The sequence below is a fragment of the Drosophila arizonae genome, chromosome 3 (genome assembly GCF_054131065.1).
Source record: "Drosophila arizonae isolate 15081-1271.41 chromosome 3, UAZ_ARI_1.0, whole genome shotgun sequence".
Classification (NCBI taxonomy): Eukaryota; Metazoa; Arthropoda; class Insecta; order Diptera; family Drosophilidae; genus Drosophila; species Drosophila arizonae.
In genome coordinates this window covers 29,779,736-29,802,968 of record NC_142923.1, presented here as the reverse complement: position 1 = coordinate 29,802,968, position 23,233 = coordinate 29,779,736, and the positions used below count along the sequence as shown (strand labels likewise).

Below are 23,233 nucleotides of genomic sequence, written 5' to 3'. Positions count from 1 at the left end.
GCTAGAACACAGGAAACTCGCAAAACGTGGAGACATAATAATAGACACTGGGAACGACTATCAGATACTCTTTAAAGCATTTGCAATTCGATAAGTGGAAGGCAGGGCGATTTAAGCAGAGGAAGTGAGCAATCAAATGCTTGCCAATTACAGCACAGAGCGACAAATTTCTAGATGTTTATAGAGTACTCAATGCTGAAATAAACGAACAATTCGAGTCATGGGGAGCTTCAACCAGTTGGTCAGCCGATATCAAAATAAACAATTGGAAAATTCGGCTTGGTGTATTCCAAAAACTTTTATTAATAAACGCGATCTACATCTTGTTGTCCACTTCACCGAATTACGCTGAGCCTTCGGCCCGCTTCTGGCCTGAATTGTTTATAAACAAACGAGGCTTATGCCTTCTGTTCTTTATCCATAGCTGAATGTTAATGATTGTAATCCAATCCGTCCATCGCCCGCTCATGAGCATCTGGTGCTGCACATTACGGCCTCAAGTAGTGCTCTTTCTTTATGATATTCGATTTGTTTGTTGACACAGTTTTGGATCGACTCGGGCTCGGACTTGGCATCCGCTATAGATGCTGAAGCTGGAGCTGAAGCTGGATCTGAAGCTGGAGCACAGGCTGTAGCTGTGGCTCCGTTTGTTTACTTTGAAGTATCGAGTTTTGCAACTGTTGCTGGTGGTCGTTCGCTTTATCAATTGCCGACAGACCACACAAAAACGTAGTTCCATGAAATCGGTCGATCGATGTCTCAAAGTCAAAGAACAACAATTCCTTATCGCCTGTTGGGGCCTGATGCATTTTATATTGAGTGCATCAAATGGCAGTGTTGTTTCCATTTGCCCCAAATAGGTATTAAGATCTGGATTTATATCATTGAAAATCTAGGTGCTTCACTAAAAAGTACAACCCCCTATTAAAAATCTAAGCTGAACCAATTGATAGAAATTCAATTAGAAATATCAAGAATATCATTACATAAATTCTTTTAAAATTCTTCTATATAATGAAAGTTTACTTTAGTTACCAACTGAAAATGCACACATACATACACATGCACTTATAAACTCGCGCTGTGTGCAATGTGGGCAATATTATGAGAATTTATTCGTTGAATAATTTCTTTTGTGGACATACAATCTTTATAAAATGTGTGTACATTCCAAAGCACAAGTCTCTAGTACTTGAAATGCGTGTTTTACAAATTGGGAGCGAAGGGGGCGTGGTATCCAAAATCTGTAAATTACAAAATCTTTGTATCCATTAACTTTATATACAACGCAAAAGGTCTAAAAGTGTTCAAATTAGGCTGAAAAAGCCAAGTCGATTTTTCGAATTTTCTCGATAAAAAGTTATCGGATGAGTTATCGAAAAAATATGATAAACTTGTACTGCCTATGGTATACACGAGTATGCATGCCAAATTTCAGCTCTCTAGCTCTTATATCTTCTGAGATCCTTTTGCTCATACGGACGGACGGACGGACAGGCGTATATCGACTCAGCTCGTCGTCCTGATCAAGAATATATATATACTTTATGTGGTCTGCGTTGATTCTTTCTGCGTGTGACATACTTCTCACAAAACCAATATACCCTGATTTCCCATTTTCAATGGGTTCAGGGTATAAAACGTCGAAATGCTCAGCTTCGTATATATGCTTTACCTAATTCTTAAGTAATTCAATGCCGTTGATAGATCTGGCACTGGATTAATACATTTGTACAAAGGGTCAAAAATCCAACTTCTCGCGATTTTTTTTTTTTGCATCTTAGATTATTTATACAATATACGTCAAAAATTCAAACATTTCGGAAATATATATACAACATTTACCCAAGATCGTTTCATATATCAATAAGAAATACATATTAAAGATCAAACAGCTCTGTTTTATTACTTCTGATATTTATAGACGTATGCTGTAAGAGACCAAATAGAAAACGCAAATTTTCAGAGTTTCAACTTGCCGTAGATTATTTATAAATACCTGAAAATAATATGCTTATCAAATCAAATAGATTTTTTGTTTTGTTTTGAGTTAAGAACACATTGATATGGTTTTATTTTTTGTAATTTTTTTTATGTTTGCATTTATTACTAAGTTTTCATTATGCACACTTAAGAACTATTCACAATTGTTGTCGTATTCAGTATCGTATTCTTCAACATGATTTTCTACTCAATTCGTTTTCGTTTATGTTTTATTTTGCTTTAATTTGTATAGAGACATACATCGAATCGGTAAGCTTAGAATTTATACAATTTGCTTTGTATTTACATTTTGTTTTGTGTAGTGATAGATTTTCATTGAGTTAATTACATGTATTAGGACTTGGTTTAAGTTTAATCAGCTGCTTGAAGTGCTTGTGTTTAAAACATAATACAACCTTTATTAGTTTATAGTTTATGCTGCCTTCGTTTTATTGCGTTTGCAGGGTATTCAAAGAGCGGATGTGGGCGTGAATGTGAGTGTGGGTGGGGCTGTGGGGCTGTGGGTGTGCTATATGGAAACCAAATGAAAGCTTCTGCTATGAAACACGCTATACAGCTATTTAGTCTAACCCTATATATTTATAGGGTATACGATATTTGTTGTTGTTGTTGTTGTTGTCATCGGTCATCTTAATGCTAGAAAAAACTAAAGCTAGAACTAATCAACAAATAAGCGTGTGTTACTAACTCGTAATTTGTAATACAATGTTGCGATCGATCGATCGATCGAACGATCCGATTGATCATTAATCAGTAGCTGACAAAAATGTTTGTTTAATGTTTGAGTTACTTTATTTATAATCAATAATTTGAACTACGTGTTCGGGATGTGCGATCTCCATTCACTCTCTCTCTCTCTCTCTCTCTCTCTCTCTCTCTCTCACTATACGAAAATGATTATCAGCCAAAGGTTCGATTTAAATCGATTCGTGTCGCATCGATCGATAACTTAACAAGAACTTACAAAATTAGTTTGAAAATCTTTTATTGTCACAAATTGAAAGAGAAAATGTTTTTGTTTTTGCGTTTTGCTTAAATGAATGCTGAGGATTTTAAATGTTTGAAAATACCTTTTTTTGCAGTCGGTAATTGAATCGGAGGTACGCCTTCAAATAATCCATATGTGTGAAAAGAACCCCAATACTGTTATTTCGTATATGTGAACCATTTTCATTGAGTTTAATATTCCGAAACTCCGAATGTAATGTTAAATATAAAGTCAAATATGTATATATATAATAATAAACTTCATCATAGTCAGTGATTGACTGATTTACAAATTTAATGATAATTAATTTGAAAACCTATTCCTGAACTTCAAAATCTATTAGATTAGTAGAAGCTTAGTTCCCGTAAATGGTGTTATCATCTTTCATAATTATTCAATTCTAATTATATACTAAATTCCTATTCTATTTAGATTTTATAAAGTTTGAAACAAGAAAATTGAATTTTTACAGTTTTAGTAGTTTTTTTTTTTTTAATTTATGAAGGATCTGAATATTAAAAAAACTACTTTTTTTTATTTATTTCTGAAATAATGTTCCTCAATATATATATTTTTTAAAGCAATTTTCTTTTTTTAGTAAAGGTTGATTCAAATAATATAAAAGCCAACAAAAGTATTTTAAATATCTATTATTGAGAAAATTTTGGATTAGGTTTTTGATTGAAACGCAGATATGTTTGAATTTGAAAGTTGAATAGGGTTTTCATAAAATGTGTAAATACAGTGCAAATCCCGCAAAGATGTAAATCTGTTTCAATTGAAGTTTAGCTAGGACTATATGCAAATCAAGGAAAAGGAGAATAGAAATGTTGTTGGGGAACCTTTTTCACCTGTGGACTATTTCAAGGCGTCATTTACCAGTTCTAATTAGTTTACCACCTGCTGGGGCGGCCACTGCGAATTCGGATGCGGATGCGAATGTGGATGCGGATGCGGATGCGGATTAGAGTGCGAATGCGAGGCACGATGTTGCTGCGACTGCTGCAACGGATGCGAGTTGTTTGAGGTGGAAGCTGATGAGGCCGCCGCCAGTTGGCGTCATAGGTAAAACTCTGGGGAGCTCTGACTATCTGCGCCGCCGGCGGCGCCAGCGCTCGTTCTCTGCTGCTGGAGGCGCTGCATTAGGCTGTCGCGCTCCTGGCAGACACGCGAATACTCCAGCTTCAGTCGATGCAGATCCTGGTTGAGCTGACGATTGGCCTTCTCCAGTTCGTGGCGCTGATGCAGGCGCTTGGAGCGACAGTTCTGGGCATAGCCACGATTCTTGAGCGTGCGGCGCTTCTGCTTCAGCCGGACCACCTCCTCGCGTGGACAGCCATGCAGTCGCTTGTTCAGCTCCCGCACCGTCAGAGTGGTCAGCATGTCGTCGTTGATGCAATCCTCCAGCGTGGCATTGCTGTAGGCGCCGGAACAGGTGTGAGGCGAGTTATTGGAGCTTCTCGTCGAGCTGGCCGAGAGCGGGCGATACGGCTGCAGGATCGATCGCACACAGCCCCGCGAGTTGGAGGCGCTGCTGGCGCCGCTGCTGCTGCCCGCCGAGGGCACATGTGGTCCACAATTGGAGATCGTTGGATACAAGTTGCTGGGTGGAACACTGGCCGGGCCCGGGCTGCCCGCACACGAGTTGGCGGAATTCGAGTGCATATTGATAGGCAGAGCGTGCTCCAGACTGTGAAAGTGCGGATGTGTGGGGTGTTGTGCCTGCGCCATATGCCTGATGGCATGGTGATGATGACTCTGCATCAGTGGATGTCCATGATGATGTGCAGCCGCTGCAGCGGCCTGCATGGCATATTCCCGCTGACGCTCCCACTCTTCGGCCTCTTCCTGAGAGCCCGGACAGGCAAGGGGGCGCAAGTCCAAGGGCTGTTGCTCGGCACGCATCGAGTTAGGTAGCCACATCATCTCCTGGCTTAGACCCACTGTGGCTACATTGGTGCCCGAGTTGCTGCTGCGTCCGGCATGATAATGATGGGCATATGCCTGGCTGGGGCAGCTGCTGCTGCCGTTTGGGGAGCCCACCACGGGCGGCGTCTCCGGTGGAGTGGAGGGCACGCCAACAGGTACCGTCGAGGCAGCCGCAGCGGCGGCAGCGGCAGCTGCAGCAGCTGCTGCGGTCGTTGTCGACCCGGAAGTTGTATTAACCAGTACCGCTTGCCCGCCCATCGGACCGCCTACATAGCCCTCGGGAGGCGGACTGAGTGGCTGCAACCGACGTTCGTCCATGTGCCACTGATGGTGGCCTGAAAAGGAGCGCAGCTTAATGTGCGATACAGATGCCAAGGGCTCAGCGCCGACCGCCGCATCCGGAACAGCGATAGGGAGCGGCAAGGGTAGTGGCAGTGGCAACGTATCCGTTTCATCATCTACTGGCGGCTCATTTGTCCATTTTATGGGTTGAGGCGGACTATGATCCTCGCGCTTCACATGACCGATGGCGGCGGCGGCTGTCGAGGAGATAGTCACAGGTGTTAGGGTTGTCACGGTGCTATTTGTGGTATTGTTGACCCCCAAGTGATCCAAGTTAAACTCCTGCACGTATGTGTCGGCAATGGTGGGATCCTCCATTTTCATTGGATCGCCGGCTCACATGCAACTCGATTATGGGGTGGGATTGAATACGGGGTATATCAAGGGGCACACTCACACACACACTGGTCACACTTTTTATTGTAGGTCGCACTGCACTTGACTTGGCTTGGCTTAAATTCGAGAAACAATTCAAATTTGTTTCAAATTTGTTGTCAATATTTGAAAATTTGGCGCGCCCGCATTTAATTTTTGTTTTATATTTTCTTATATTCTGTTATTTTATTTATTTTTATTTTTTGCCGCTCGCTGCGTCCAGTTTCAAAGAGTTAACGGTGGCGACTGAGTCTGAGTCTAGCCGCATGCTCGACTGCAGGGTGGCCCTGGCCGCGGAATGGCCGACGCGCGCATCGCTTCTAGAGTGTTCATATGTATAGACGCAAAAACTGTCAAAGTGTGTATGTGTTTGTGTGCTAAAGAGCAACAGCAGTAGCTCCACACACTGTAAGCTTGCACGCCATTCGCTGTTGAGCTCCTGCTGGAATTGCAAAAGCTTGGCCACATCAACAACAACAACAAGCTTGCCACTGAGAGAGAGCGAACATAGGTCACCCTTTAACCGTTAAAGTTACACGCGATTTGCCTGTGGCACTCTCTCGTGTGCATGTGAGAAAGCCTCTCATCTGATGCACAGTGTCACGCTAATTAATGAACACGAATGAAATATTTTGCATTAAAATGATAATGATTTATACTCTGTTTTGTAAATGTCTGCTTCGTGCATAAGTACTCTTGAAATATATATTTGAACTATCAGCATAAATAAAATGGTTTAACAGCATCAATTACAAAATTATCTTATACATAATTTTAGGTGAACAATACTTGCAGCTTACTCTATTTGAATACAATTGTATGTTATTATCTTTTCATATATATTTAACTGTGTCAAAAGCAGCGAGCTTAGTCTGCATTCTGTGTAGCTATTCTGCTCTATTGACTATTGACTCACTGTAAAGGAATATACACGAGCATATGGAAAGCTGCGCTCTCTTCTTTCGTTCGCAGCTTCGGCTCTGTTTGCTCGATTTTTGTTGACTTCGTCGCTTGTCGTCGTTTGCTTCGATTTTGGTGGTGGCTATTGTGGAGCTTGTTGTTGTTGGTTTTGTTCTTGAAGTAGGCGTTTTTGAATTGCCATGGAGCACATAAAAAATGATACACACAGATGTACACTCAGTGAGCATATAGCTATTGAGCACTCATACAAACTCACCTTATGCTGCCACGGCTCCGCCCACTTGCTGCTGACCATGGCTTGTATGTGTTTGTGTGTGTGGATGTTTGTGTGCGCGCATATTTATGAGAAACTACCACAGAAATTCCTACATAGCCGACTTTCCAGTTGGCTGGCAAACGTTTCGGTTGGCGCTTGCATTGGAAATGTAGCAGGGCACCGTGTTGAGCCATCCTGAGGGCCCTCCACTGCTTCAGTTTTCCAGTGCATAAGTCAATGGGAGATATTTTAGTGTTGATAAGTCGCTCGATTTGTTTTGCTTGGAACTCTTTGCATATACATACATATGTGTATATGTATATGTATCTATGTATATTGTAGCAGTATTTGTGTTTGCTTTGGCTTGGCTTCTGTAAAGGATTTTGGACTGAACTGCACAGGTGCATTCTGCTGACTCGGCAGCAAATTTGGTCGCTAGCTCAGAGTTGGCCCTATTCCTTTTGGACATGGGCGTTGAGTGTTTTTTCTTCCGCTTGTTATTTTTATTATTTTGTAATTTTAATTTAATTCCTTTGCTGTGCAAATGTTTTGGCTACCCGAAACTAAACAGATTTTATGTTTCGCTTATGTAACATTATTGTGAGCTCTGGGCAGCTGCGAGCTCTGGGATACCGTGGCTTTTATGGTCAACAAACTTTCGTGCAACAAGTTTTTTTATAATGGGCGGGGCTTGTCACAGAGGGACTCTAAATTTGGGCTAACAATTGAATGATAAAAAGCAAAAGAAAGTTAAAGTCAGTTGGGATCGAGTTAAATTTGCTGCCGTGGCGTTTAGTACCGTGGAAAAAGAAGGAAATATTTTTGGTTTGTGTCTAGAAAGTTGGTCAACTATGTTTCTAAAAGTCTTTGCCTTATAAGATGATATGATGTATTTAATGTTAGTGAAATTAACAAATGTTTGCAAAAATTGAGTTAAACCATGCGCAATTTTGTTTACTTTTCGTATTACAACTAAAAATAATTTTAAAACAATGTTTTCCAAAAGATTGGGTAGATTGGGTGATATCAAAATTCATTTATGTTATGCTCATTCTAGATTTACAGTATTAATAATATTTTTAGCACGTGGAAATACACATATATGTATATGCATATATTTATGCATAAGCAGAAAACGACTTATATGCTTGTAGGTCTATGGCTACGATTTATATACCCATATCTACTATATACAGAAGGCAAAAATATATATATTTTATGGTAGGTATACATGTTTGATAATTCTCGAAATCGACAAATAGTCAGAAAAATGGATATACACTTACATTCATAAGTTATGAAGTAATGGGAAATCAGAGTATAATGGTTTTGTTGAAATGTATGTAACAGGCAGAAAGAGGCGGGACAGACCCCAATTAAGAATATATATATTCTTAATTATATATATATATTCTTAATTAGGATGACGAGCTGAGTCGATTTAGCCCTGTCCTTCTGTCTCTCTGTCCGTCCGGTCGTCTGTCCGCATCGATCTCAGAAGTTGTAAAAGCTAGAGACATGAAATTTTTTTTAAATGTCCGCATATATAGCGCGGATATGGTGCTTATCTTTAAAAATCGAAAACTTATCTCATTAATTTTTTATCGATTAAAGACCTTATCGAATATAATTATGTCTCCTACACCTTTAGAGATAGGTTCTCCCAATTTTATATGTAGACTTATATGTATTTTATAGAATTTCGATTTTTGTTATAATTTACCCTCCTGCCCAATATTCACCCCCTCACCCATATATTTGTAAGCGGCGTATTTCAAATACTCAAAACTTGTGCTTTGGGAAATTCACGCATTTTAATAATACAATCACAATCGAAAAGATTCGTGAAGAAAGTCCATCCACAAGAAAAATTATTAACAATTAAAATTCACATAGTAAGCCCACACTGCACCATGCGTGCGTGCCTATGTGTGTTTGTGGGTGTGTGTGTTTCTTGTGTAAGCAGAAAGACGCAAAGAATAATTTAAATATCAGTTTCTCGAAGGGTTCAGGGGATCTCGTAGTCGAGCTGTCTCGACTAGAGCTTTCTTACTTGTTTTCTTAGCTATCTATGATATCTACATATCTGAGTTAATCATTTTTTCAAGTAGTGCATTTTTTCAAGCATTCCGTAGCTTTTTCTTATTCTTAATTGACTTTCATGTGAGCCGTCCAAACTATCTTCCCAACTGCACACAAAAATCTGGTAAGCCGCAAAAAACTGACCACAAAATCTATGTATGTGGTTGTTTAAGACTGGAATCTTACCCTTAGACCAAAACAATCACAGAACTCCCGTCTCTAGTAGAAGGGGCGGGAAGCAACTGTGCCCCGCCAGCAGGAAACATAAAACAAAATCAAATCAACTGCCGCCTCGCCCAGTTCATGCACCATATCACACACACAAATACACACAGACACGTATTGTCGAGAAGGGGCAGATCCTTTGGGTTTGGATTGCTGTGCCATTGCAGCTTGTCAAAATTAAATTGAACACAATCGAATTATACTCCTGAGCATGCTCCATTTGTCTTTTTTTCGTATACCCTATAATGCTGTTGGGATATGTAAGATAAGTGCAAAGTGAATGCACATTCAAAAGTATATCAGACAAAAAAAAAAAAAGAAACAAGTAAGAAGGCTCCAGTCGAGACTGCTCGACTAGGAGATACCCTGAACCCTCTAAGCTGATATTCTAATTATACTGCACCTCTTTTATGCACACATACATACACATGCATCCACACGCACGCATAAGCCTGCGTTCTGCTAACTGCGCAGTAAGCAGCGACTGCGCTTGGGCTGCGCTGCAGTGTGGGCAATATTATGAGAATTTATTTGTCAAATAATTTCTTTTGTAGACGTACGATATTCATGAAACTTTCAGAGTGTAATCATATGATGAATATGTGTGTACATTCTAAAGCACACAGTCTCTAGTACTTGAAATGCGTTTTTTACAAATTGGGGGAGAAGGGGGCGTGGTATCCAAAATCTGTAAATTACAAAATCTTTGTATCGATTAACTTTATATACAACACAAATTTGAGGACTCCAGGTCTAAAAATGTTCAAATTAGGCTAAAAAAAACAAAATCAATTTTTCGATTATTCTCGATAAAAAAGTTATCGAACGATTTATCGAAAAAATAAAGCAAACTCGTACTGCGTATGGTACACACGAGTATGCATGCCAAATTTCAGCTCTCTAGCTCTTATAACTTCTGAGATCGACGCACTCATACGGACGGACGGACAGACGGACAGGGCTATATCGACTCAGCTCGTCACGCTGATCAAGAATATATATACTTTGTGGGGTCTGCCACGCCTCCTTCTGCCCGTTACATACTTTTTCACAAAACCATTATACCCTGATTTCCCATTTTCAATGGGTTCAGGGTATAAAAATCTTAATTATAAATTATTACTAACTGGACTTAACTCAGAAGACAAAGAACTCTTAACAAGAAGAAATTAAGGCGATATATATACCATTAAAACGAAACTCAATAAAAACAAAATGCAACTCGTATTTACCAAAGCAGTCGATTAACGGAATATTCATTAATTTATAAAATAATACATTGTGTTAGTTTTATACCTATTTCATATATGAATATAGTTTGATTGGAATTTGATCACTGAATTTAATTTTAAATGGTTTTATTGCAAATTTGCCTAGGCGCGCTCTACAAATGATTACAGGGCATATAGCAGTCGACTCACACTTAGCGTATTTTTGTTCATTCCTCACTTGGCCCCATTTTACTCCGAGTGTCTCGCCTCTTTCTCCGGGCTGCCGTGATTTAAGCGTTGCGGTTAGCAATGTGAACGAGAGTCAACATTTATTTCGGTTTCGGATAGACAACAATAACTGCTGCACTTATTCATATTAAAAAGGGTTAAAGGTGTGCAAATATTTGCTGGCGGCCAATTAAAATATTTTAATAATCAGCGCAAGCCGAAGCGGCCGGAGTGCCAAACGGTATTTCGCAGGCTAACCAGGCCAAGCAGGTGGCGGGCAGCAGGCGGCAGACGGCAGGCGGCAGGACACGTGTGTCCTTTTAAGGGAGAAGGGAAGTCAACTGGCAGAGATATGGCAATTGTTCCTTTATTTACTCTTTGCCCTCATGCCGAAAAGTATGCTGCGCTTTTTATTGAAGTTCATTCGCAACTAATTCGCGGCTCAAGTGCCGCGACTTTTGTCTGTTGACTAAGACCTGAAACTAGAGATGCGAGCGTGAGCCACTGCATGCACGAATGCAGAAAAAAAGGATTCCGTGAAATTAAGAATCTGAGCATTTCCTACATCCACTATAAAACTACGATTTACTATTTGTGTACATGATGTATAATGTATGATATACTACGAAGAAATAATTTTGATTATATACTATACAGATTCATATATTATATAGAGTTCTTTACTTTTGTTGCATATCTTTCTCGAGTATAATAAAGACAATATAATTTGATATACGATCGAGATGTATGAATTCTATTAAATGAACTCTTTAGGTTAATTCATGATGCGTGTCTTCGTGTCACGTCACAGACTCATCCCCTTCGTATGCCCCATTTGCAGATATGTCTGGTTGTGTGCTCGTATTTTATCCATTGTCATGAGCTATATCCAGTCAAATATTTGCATGACGAGTCCTTTTCAATTGCATTTCAATTGATTCCCGCATATTACGTGAAATGTTTATTACGCCGGATTAGGCAGCATTAAAAGCGCATAGTTGTCCTCCTCCCTTCTCTGGTTGGATCTTTACTCTGCCATATGATGTGATTGATTGTCAGCCAGTCAACCACACACACACGCGCACACACTCATACACACACTCACACACAGATACTCTCGCTTCATCTCCTGGAGTGCAGTTTAAACATGACGAAACATCGTGTTTTATCACAAATGATTTCTGGTAAATCAACAGAAAATCGATTGACAGTGTTGACAGCGTCTGAAACAAAATGCAAAAAAAAAAAAAAAGAAAACATGTATAGCTTCCCCCTTCTGCTTGCCCGCCCCCTGTCGTTCCTCTTCTTTCCACGTGAGCTGCAACCAGCGGGTTGACTCGTCGCGACGGGGCGGATTTAATGAGAAAGAATGTGGGGGATGCGCACGAACCGGGGGAATCGATATTGAATGAATTTATTTATCCAAATATACACGCTCTGCACGGCCTAGCAGTTGTCTCGCCTGCTTCAGGGCCTGATAACTGTTTTAACTACTATACACAACTGGAAAACCTAGTGTTACGCATTCTTTCAGATGGCAGACAGATGTGGATTTTGCGTAGCTGTTATAGGTAACTTTTATACACGAGCATAGAAACTCTTGTGCATTGCAATATTATATTAAATTGAATATATTAGTACACTTTACAAATTTGGGAAGAAAATTTAGTGAAACCAATAGTCCCTCTTAAGACCCTGCCATACTTGTATGTATATATACATATTTTTACCTTTGTATATCCTCTTGAGGCTCTCAGGTGATACTGAGCCCATAAGTAGCTGCAAGAATCTCTTTCAACATTTACTTATGTATATATAAAGATAATTTTTTTTATACCTTTATTTTAATTAAATTTGGCGATATTTTATTATTAGTATGTCTGAGAGCTTTACGGCTTTAGGTATTTGGAAAACATTAGTCACGTTCTACACATAACTGTCAGATTATTGAAATTTGTATATGTCAAACAACAATCTCTTATCCAACTACTTCACTACCATACTAGTAACTTCAATAAGTTAGTTGACAAATCACATTTTCGGTATAAAAGCCGCATATGTTGAGGGTTAGCTTAGAAATTGCAGAGTTATACGCCCATAATCCATGCTTCTGGCTTTCAGAAACTCTGTTATATTTGTGATAAGACTTTTACTGTATAATTTTGGGTTCCATTTTAATAAGAAACCTTAAAACCGCTTTAAAAGTGTGTGTGAAGGATGATATACAAGATGAAAGAACGGATATAAAATCAGACTATGAAACGGAATAATGCGGGCTAGCAGGTGCTCAAGATTCCTTCAAGTTCCTTTAAGTCCGCATATGTTTATGTTTTCGTCAATTTAATTTCAACTCTAGAGTAATATTTGGATTGATTAATTAATAAACACGTTATGTTCAGCAATCGAATGACGGTAATTTTTCTGCAATGATTGAAAGCCTTTTATATAGATAACCTGACGTTAGGTTATTCATAACTGTACTAAATGATTTTATTTTGTTGGCCTTTGTTAGATCCATCGGTTATCTTTTATAATCAATCTGATTTTTTGCTTGAAATGTGATTCGATGAACTTGTTAAGTAATATATCTTCTTCCTCTGCCATACGCAACAAGTTTTCATTTTCTTTCGATATTATAACAGACAATAATACTTTGCTTAGGACCTTAGCCCTAACCAGTTTTGCCACACTTCAAAAATTAACCATATTATCCAAGGGCCACATTTGTGGGCGTTACCCAGCTGTCAAGTTGTCAGTTGACTCTGACATTTGGACGTGGTGTACCTGACCTTTTCACACACACACACATGGAAAGAGAGAGAGAGAGAGAGAGAGAGAGAGAGAGAGAGAGAAAGAGAGGGAGGGAGCGCTTAGAGGGTTGACAACCCTAAACTGTGTGCGTGTGTGCCTTGCGCTTTTGTAATTGTTTCCTAATGAGCTCTATAACCACTCGTCAATCCGTCACCCCGTCACCCTATCAGCCCGTCTCAACGCTCACCCCTCCCCGACCGACCCATCCATCAAACAACGTCGTTGGCTATCATCGGGCGCCGTTTATCATTCACTCATTGGCACAGAATCCAACAAAGGACAATAAATTATGGCCAGCGATTTGTAAACAACATGAACTCAGACAAACTGACCTCGGCTCGGGGCATACTCGCTTGTAGACCCTGCACGGTCCCATAAATAAACTGCTGGCCAAATATAATTGAAATATTTGCTGTCAAAGTGTTGACTTCCGCTCCGGGCCCGGCTCCGGCTATGGCTGCGTCTACGGCCACGGTCTTACTCTCACCCGGAGCGAAGGTGTAAACTGTATGAATGGCGCCTCGTTATGACCCTGGTTAACACACACATACACACACATCACACACAGATAGTCGACAACAGCATCCTCATCGATGCTTGATAAATGTTCGGAAAATATATCTCTTTACAGCTGCTCTACACTTTGCCTGGGGACAAGTCCTGTGCGTGCCGAAGTAATCATTGTGGCTTAACTTGGAATTAAGTTATAAACGCTGGTGAGCAAAGAGCACTTCAGTGAGATTATTTTCATATGGCACATGGGATTACATATAGGATTATAGTCGTACTCAAGAACATCAATTTACTAGGAAATAGACTAGTTCTCAAGTTGATCTTAAATTAAATTAAATTAAATTGTCATATTTTTACTCAATCCATCATGATTGCTTAGCGATTCAAAAACTAATTATGAACTCCAATGTTGATAGTATTAAGTACAATATAAAATATAGTCAAGAATCCGATTGTCGATAGATTGCGAACATAGATGACTTGCATATGCATGATGTGCAACAAATATATTTTATATTTTAGTTTCGGTTTAAATAGTCTGAAATGTTATTGCGAAATGAATAAAAGATTTTCATCAATGTAGTTTTCTTTTCTATGTTTATAAGAAAAATTCTTTTTAGCCTTAATTATTCTATTGAATTTTAAGACTAAGGGAAATGGATGCCACATTTGTTACTCTAACAATCAATTCAATGCAAATATTGAAAAGAATATCCACCGTTTTGAACAGCTTTATCTATTACCTGCATAATTAAAGCCAAACTCGATTCACGATATTCAATCTTTTCTTTAAGAAACTTTCTCTTCGACTTTTGCATGTGACATATGTTGTTTGGAAGTGCACACGGCTTCCCCTGCTCCGAATACCCTTCCTGGAAACCCCGCCCCAGCTATTGACGATAAAATACAAATAAATTTTTGTGTTCGGCAGCCATAAATTATATTCAGTTCAGCCTGGCCACACGTGTTACACGGAGCTGAGCTAATAACGGGACACTGTCCGTCTATTTGCCCCACCCCACCTACATCTGAATGTAGGCTATGTTTTCTATCTGTTCTTTATACATATTTCTTACTCTCTCTCCCTCTCTCACTCTCTTCCACTCTCTCGCTCTGTTTTTCTTCTTTCTGCATCTTTGTGTTTTTTGGGATACTTCTCCCCTATAAATATTTGAGCAATAAATTTTTTAATCTTGTCGCTTTAATCGCCCAAATGGCGCACACATAGAGATTATGTCCGGGGCTCTAGTCCGGCGACCCCTTGGCACCAAAATCAATTTCACTATCGTTTGACCATTCGCTAGGGGTGGAGTCAAATTTTGTTACTAGACAGCTTCCGTTGCCCAACAAAAAATTCAATAAAAAAACGAGATATATACATATATATATATATGTGTGGATATGGATGTGTGTATGTATTTAGCATATTTGTGAGGCGCAAAAATATTTATGTGCTGTGCTGCATTTGATGCGTTGTCCAACACTCAATTACCATAACGGCAAATCACGGCCAGTGCTGTCTATCTCGCTCTAACGCACTTTTGCATATAAAACACATAAAACGAACATGTCGTAGAGGATTTCTTGACCGGAACCAATTTTCAATATGGACCGGTTTCCTCATTTGATCTCCCCGATTCTTTGTTGTTGTGTTTATTTTTTTCTGGTGGGCAAATGTGCGGCGCATTAAATTTTATAGCATATGCCAGACCTAACCTCAAAGTGTTGGGGCTGCCCTAACCTCATAATGGATATTTGTGCATTTTGATTAATATATGCCAAGCGTCGTAATGGCTCATAAGACAAATTGTAAATGTGTGGACTGGGCTAAATTTAGGCGAATGGTGTGCTTGAGTCGAGGGTACGAAGTATGCCTCGAACAATTGAAACAAATAGATAACATAATTGCTAATTATGATTGGTGGTTTGCTCAATAGGAAATCTACAAAGACCTATATGTGTTGCTCGAAGAACAGTTCCGGACATGTTCAATCATGAACTTGAGTATATCTGATGGGCTTCATTAGAAAATATAACTAAAAAACTTTGCGATTAATGCAAGTCTGTCAAATATTATTATACTTGATATTATTACTATTATGAAACAATATTTATGTGGTTCATTTGTTAGTTAGGTAACTACTAAATATTTTAAGATTAAACTGATATGCATACATATAACTCAGACACAGACTCAGTTGCCTGCATAATACTCGTCCATCTACAGTAACTTAACCGCCCGTTTCTGGATTTTAGCTATTGAGATTACTATAATAATAATCTGTGCTTTTTTAGGACATATAAATATATATTAATATATTTTGTTTGTTTCTTTATTTGATATGCTTTGAATGTACCTATCGAGTATTTCAAAGTTAAAATGGGATTTTATCAAATGCACCTGCTTCCCTAAGTCTATGAAAGTACTCAAGTTTTCAAGATCCAGTGCGTTTAGCTAAAAATAAAGCCCAATTGTTCCATATCCTTTTGGATTTCGCTTTCCGCGCACTGTTGCTCCAGCATATCCAACCAGAGCATATAAGGATAATCCTCATGTAGACCGCCATACCTGGGGTATATATGAAATATATTTAGAAAGTTATATAGTTAATTATATTCATGGAGACTATACCGCTTGGGCAGGTGCTCCGGATATATATGCTTATGCAGGGAGCTCATATCGCTGCCATGTATATAGAGTTTTTCTCGCATGGAGGCGTTGAGGAAGGGCTTAAAGATCTTAAATGCCGCATTGAAGAGCCAGTTCTGATTGACTATGTGCAGGGCCGCCGTGCGCAAGGGCATGGATGTCTACAGTATACATAATATAGAAATGGATATAGGCAAACGTATATGTCTCACTCACTACTAGTAATGCAATCATCTTCTGTGCCACGCTGGGACTCAGGTGCAGCAGATGCTCGAGTGCGAGGTCCTTTAGATCAAATATGGCTACGCCGCCCATTATCTGGGAAATGGGCTCAAGGGAACCCAGTTCTTGCAGAATTATAGTTGCGCGAAATATGTCATCCACAGTCACGCGATTTGGTCGCCAGCGACCGAACCGGTAGATCAGTATGCGATGTCCCAATTGATCGCGATATGGGGTCACAGTCAATATATCATCGTCGCCCAGATGACGCAAGTCCAAGGGACGCACTTTCTCATAGTATTTTTTGTTGTCCTCGCGGAATTTGTAATAGTTGCAAAGCTGTTTAAGGGGGGGTAGTCGGATAGTCGGGCATTAGAAGACAAAAGGTATAAGGAATGCTAAAAGGCATTACGATTGACTGTAGTACAATCTAAAATTCAAAATCCAATAGCTAGCATAGTCAAGCCACTCCCCTAATCATTCTGCATCAGGTGTCAGGTATTTTGTATTACCCGTACCTCCTTGTCATTATCGTTTTCTAAGCCCGATGTCAGACTGGCCGCGATAAGCGATGCGCTGCTATAAGCGATAATTATCGCAGCGATCTGCAAAGCGATGGCACGCAACGAAAACACACGTATCAGAAAAGCTTTATCACGCGATAAAGCGAGAAAACGACTCAGGAATGCTTTCTCGCAACTCGCTTTACTTCTCGCTTTGGCTCTCTTCTCGCTTCGCTTGCACTCTGACCTGTTTTAAGCGACTACATGTAAATCTGCATGTAGAGCTTTCTCGCTTATTGTCGCTCCATATTATCGCATCGCTTATCGCGGCCACTCTGACATCAGCCTAAGATATTCAGTAAATACTCTATTACAGCGATGTCCCAACCACTCAATCACAATTAACCTATTCTGTAGGTAAACCTACCAATCTGTAGCTATTCTCTATTTTCCAGTAGCGAGTACGCAGAAATTTTTGCAGGTACTTGTCATCGTTCCGATGGGGCTGACAGTCCTTGTGCTCTATTAAATACAATTTTTTTTTTTATTAGCGCAGGTGCACATATATATTTGCAAACTGTGCATGGGTATATACTTATTTACATACCCAATATATAACTGCGAAATGCATCGATTTTTTCCTGCTTGGTCTTCGGGCATTCTCCTTGCTGCTCAGCTACGAGGCGTACGGGCTCTGGTATTTCCTCCTCCGTAACGTTCAACTTGTGCTCAATGGCGGGCATTTTCCGACCGGTGCTACTCTCAGCTGAGGCCTGTGAAAAGAAAAGTCGCATGAATTGCTTTTGTATATATAATGATTAGTTACTTTTCAATCAACAAATAAAAGAGAAACTTAAAGAATTTCGACACTAGAAGCTTTCAATTGTTTGATCTCTTCAAATAATTAAATAAAACCTTAATTCAATACAAATTATACACTTTTCACAGCTTAAATATTTTAATACCCAATAATAAGTAATTTTCAAATTAACAAACAATTACAATTTTATAATAGGTCAATTAGAAATAATCGTTTTTCTCCGTTAAACGATACTGGTCGTCACGCTATCATATCTAAGACAGCCCTTCAAACGCATACTTAAATGTTGCTAGACTAAATGTTGCCAAGAGCGAATGTTGCTATGCTAAAATGTTGCTAGACTCTCAGCCCTGCCAAATTTTGGTTGGAATGAATTTAGCTAAGCGCTTTCGCTAACTGCGCACTGCTCTTATATGCTGCTAAGCCTGATGGCTATCTGCTAAATAATTATTGCCCCAAAATCTTGCTCATCCTAATACTGCTATATGAAATGTGACACCACATGCTATTATTATTAAATCCTACTAAGATGTCGCTTGCTGATGAGTATCTCGACTTCATTTTGCGAGCGTTACGCAAATTTGAATTGCATATCACTTATAGTTATTTCAGTTGCATTAATTAGCTGCACGTTAGAGCACAGAACGATATATTTTATATTCATCGACACGTATTTCACGTACTCGTGAGCAATATTTAGCTTTTCCCTGGAAAAGTGTGCCTACAATTGTGCCGCCTACAATTGAGTTTGACAATGATGACACAGTGAAGTCTGACTTTAAAGTAGAGTTTCATATCCTCCGCCAGTGATTAGTAGCACGCAGTATCGATTATAATATAAGCTGCTTCGATTAAGCAGTCTTCGAACGATTCGTATTAATTTTTTATTTAAGCTTAGGCAGAGAGTATCCTTCATGATCGAATGAATTTAATTATATATGCAGCTTGATTGAAAATTGAACGATCCAGTAAGCTGTTTACCATGTTAAATATAAATATGCTATGCTTTGATCGTGCAGCTACATTCGACTTCGAATTGGAAACTGAACTCGACGTATCGGACCAAATGCCCCATACAACTCATAAACACAAGCAAATAAAATGCGTGATAACAAAATGAGCCAGCGACTGCGACAGCGATTATCGCTTTGACCCAGTGAAGAAAGCCTCTTCCTGAACCCAAGCGAACTCGATTGCTCAATAGCCCTGATAAGAACCGTCTCTGATGTCACTCCAAACTTTTATACTTTTATACCCTGAACCCATGGAAATTGTGGAATTGGGGTATAAATATAAGAGGTAGAGACAAATTTGAAATTTTATTGCAAGTCTGTACTCGATCTTTTTTTATTATTATTATTATTTTGTATTAATATTGAAAATGAGTTAAACAATTATGAGTTAAAAATTATACGTTAAAGTCTCTAAATTTTGAATACAGATTCGTTTAATTTTAACAATTTATTGTAATATTATTATCACGGTCTTTAAGTGAAGATAGTTCACCTACAAGATTAGTTATTAAGCAATTAGTTCCCATAGTAAAATTTTACTGCAGCCCATGTGTGCGCTCGTATGTGTGGACGTGTGTGTGTGTGCGTGCCTACTTTGTCTCTTGTGTAAGCAGAAACCAAAAGAAGATATATTTAAATATCAGTTGCTCGAAGGGTTTAGGGGATTACCTCGTCCAGCAGTGTAGCCTAGATATATTTACTTGTTATTTTAGACTCTTACATACATATATACATAAGTATGTATATATGCTGACATTTGTGGAATATTGCGCTGATTGATTTCGAGTGTAACAAATATTTCTCTGAATATTGACATCTTTTAGTGATTGCAAATTGCTTAAAGATCAGGTCGAGCCGTTTTGCATTACAAAGTGCATTTGGCTAAACAAAAATTAAGTAAACCAAAGTCCATACAACTACATACGTAGGTAGGTGTTTGCATTAGCTAGAAAATAACACCTTAGATGTTAAATAAAAAACAGGTATCTTACCCGCGCTTAAAATATGAATTTTGCATAATATATATTTGAAAAATACTATTCGCTTTTAAACTGTCGATAATTTGACGTTGTTACTTAAGCATAGGTTGACTACCAAAAATAACGAATTTTCAGTTTTACTGAATACACTGATTTTAAAAATTTCGGACTAGTTACTTCTTTCCTTTTCATTATATGGCTTGGCTGTTCAGGGTTCAAAGATGAGAGTATCTCTCAGTCGGGTTTCCCACTTATTTCATTCAAAACAAACAATGTAGTTGTTATCGGGAGTGCCCGGTCAGAATTTACCCTGAACCTCGGCTAATCTGCGTTTCCAGACACTCTATATAGCTCGTATCAATGCATGTACAAAAGAAAACAAAAGCTGTACACGCTCGATCCGAACTTGCACCTTTGCAATAAAATATTATTTTATTTTACAACAAATTGTCAATCGACGGCTCGATTTCATTAATAAGCTTTGTTTGCATGTTATGATTCTATAAAAATCGATAAAAAATTATATGTCTACGCCCACTAGGGGCGTAACAAATCGGACCTGAAGCTATAAGATTTTTAAAATTCTGCTATATTTTGAGCACTATTGATGCTAGAGATCTGAAATTTGTTATATATACTCGGGCTGTCTATCCAAGACCAAAAGGCTATGGCAGATATATGTCCGCCGACAAGGGGCGTGGCAAACCGCAAAAGATTATATCCACTTTAAGAGCTAGAAGCTTCAAGTCTATAATAGTGTTACTGGTAACCTCCTTTATCGATAACCCGAAAATAATTGCTACGCATCATTAGGGGCGTGGCATATCAAAAAATACCCTGTAATCTGCACATTTTTGTAGCATAAGCATTCAATTTGACAGTTATTATACCGATAGCTCGTTTTAAGAACTGACCAAAAATGATTTATCTACGGCTACTAGGGGTGTGGCAAATCAAGAGAAATTAAATTGCTAATGGGGTGTCAATGAGTATTCTGCAGTTGCTAACGCCCGACTGCAACTTTCTTACTTGTTTTAATATTATAACTTATTGTGAATAGTATTGGAACTAAAAAATAATATATAAAAGTGTAGATTGATTGTAAACTTGTCTACTTAAATATTTGTGAATGGGTTTTTAATATGTATAGGTATAAGATTAGGGTTAATAGTTATTGAGGATAAATAAAAAGGAGGAAAAAACCCCGTGAAAAATAAACTAAATTATTACTAATTGTTAATGTCAAATCATTTACATATCTACATATATAAGAATTTTATATATAGTTTTTCGTAACATTTGAGCTAGCAAAATTAAATAATGAAATCGAATGTAAAATTCAAAGCTTCTATTTCCAAGCATTTAAAAGTCTAAGCATATATTTCACTGTGTTATTTAGATTAGATAGTGAGAGACGGGTGGACAAATGGAATGAATAAGGCTAAGTTGCCCCGATAATATATTGTACATGTATATTCTTGATGGGATCGCCCGCGTCGCCCTCGCTCATTTTAATGTAATGCCATGGTAATCCAAGCTAATTGAAAATATGATAATAAGACTTCCGTTTGGGTTATTATGTTTAATTATTTTGACTCGATAACTTTTTAACGTCACTGCGGATGTTTCAAGAGTAAGTCCTACAATTTTTAAAATTATGCATTTTCTATTTCTAGGCTATAGATTATAGCATTGGTGTACAAATTTAAAAAATCGAAATTTAGATAAAAATATGAAGACTTAGTGAAGTTAAAAATGGCATAAACGAAAAACTTTTAATAAAGAAAAGTAGTCAGGTATAGTAGTTTTATAGGTTTTTAATTGTCACGTTTCAAAGATTTCAAAAATTAAAATTTGAAAATCATGCTTAACTGAATTAGTTTTATTGTCAAAGGTCAAATTAGGTTGAGGATCTACGGAATAAATAACTATCCGAAATAGAATCTGTCTAATACAAATAATAAATGTATTTTAACATGCCATATACGAAATAAAAAACTTTCTTTGCAGCAATTACGAACTCAAACAATTTTGAACACTCTTGTGACAAAGCAAAGATCAAAGGCTTAAAGATCACATTCATATTTCTTAGTACGAAACAAAAATATATAAAAATCGAATTACGTGATGAATTGTTTGCTTGTTTATTTTTTTGTTTCGTGCATTATCGAGTTACAAATTCCATGTCTCAGGCTCAAATCGCAAATATTGACTGATGCGCTTACTTTTAAGATTCTCAAGTGAACTAAAATGCACTTGGAAAGAAAGGTTAAGGATTAATATGTCGTTATTTTGTTCCCAGAATGCAAAATGTTGATTATGACTCAATTTGCTGAATTAAAAGTGAAGCAACACTGAATGCCTTCATTTTATTATATCCGAACATAATATACATATACTGAAAAGACCAGCTTAACCAGACGAACCCATGCAAAAATTAATTATTTGTAAAATTTTAATTGTTTGTTGTTGAATTATTGGTGTTCACCGCGCACAAAATATCTTCTGATATTATCTCTTCATTATAATTACTTTATACTCTAGATCGTAATTGAAGCGAAGCAACTGACAATTCGAAATGTTGCACTAAGACTGACTCAAATATCGTCTAGAACAAAACATTTTATTCGCCTAGCACTCTCAAAAAGACTCAGAAACCCGGTTTCATGCCTGCCAACGAGTTAAATTAAAATCATCAAGTTCTATATGCAGTAAAATGTTACTTTGCAACGACGCATTTATACACTACTGTATTAAAAAAGAAAAAAAAAGGATTTTAAAATTATTTGTATTAAAAAGTTAATTATTGAGGGATTTACTCTACGGAAACATTTCCACTTCATTAGGGTACATTGTAAATTGAATATATTACGTTAAAAATGTAAAATATTTCAATCACTTTTTACATTTATCTTACAAAGTCTCTACCCACAAATGTTTTAAGTGTACTGGAAAATAGTTCATAGTCAATTTAACTCATTGTTAGGGTAACTGCATGTTAAAAGATGTCAGTGAGAGTGAAAATAATATGTATATATGTATGTACATACATATATGTGACATTAACTGGCAGTAAGTCGGAAGGCTAAAGATGGAGGCCAGAAGCTGATAATTATGTTTCCCATTCGTGTGTGTGTGTGTATGTGTATGGGTATGGATA

The 23,233-nt window shown here is 38.1% G+C and overlaps 2 protein-coding genes across 6 annotated transcripts; both read right to left on the bottom strand.

Moving 5' to 3' along the window:
* Window positions 1-2,070: 2,070 nt before the first annotated feature.
* tj (Maf family bZIP transcription factor traffic jam) lies at window positions 2,071-6,017 on the bottom strand. The gene has a single exon (XM_018002159.2). The coding sequence runs from the start codon at window positions 5,585-5,587 to the stop codon at window positions 4,052-4,054; it is 1,536 nt and encodes a 511-aa protein (XP_017857648.1). The 5' UTR covers window positions 5,588-6,017; the 3' UTR covers window positions 2,071-4,051.
* A 10,185-nt stretch (window positions 6,018-16,202) lies between these two features.
* LOC108610215 (alpha-tocopherol transfer protein) lies at window positions 16,203-22,746 on the bottom strand. Of its 5 annotated transcripts, none has more exons than XM_018002171.2 (6): window positions 22,606-22,746; window positions 17,868-18,033; window positions 17,688-17,782; window positions 16,752-17,096; window positions 16,518-16,696; window positions 16,203-16,454 (listed from the first exon to the last, which is right to left on the bottom strand). In XM_018002171.2, exons 2-6 carry the CDS (start codon window positions 18,001-18,003, stop codon window positions 16,337-16,339), a joined length of 873 nt encoding a protein of 290 aa, XP_017857660.1. In that variant the 5' UTR covers window positions 18,004-18,033; window positions 22,606-22,746; the 3' UTR covers window positions 16,203-16,336. The 5 variants fall into 5 exon arrangements, with proteins under 5 accessions (XP_017857660.1, XP_089319731.1, XP_089319730.1 ...); XM_089463605.1 differs by having other exon boundaries at window positions 22,644-22,719; XM_089463604.1 differs by having other exon boundaries at window positions 22,500-22,655.
* Between the last annotated feature and the right edge of the window lie 487 nt (window positions 22,747-23,233).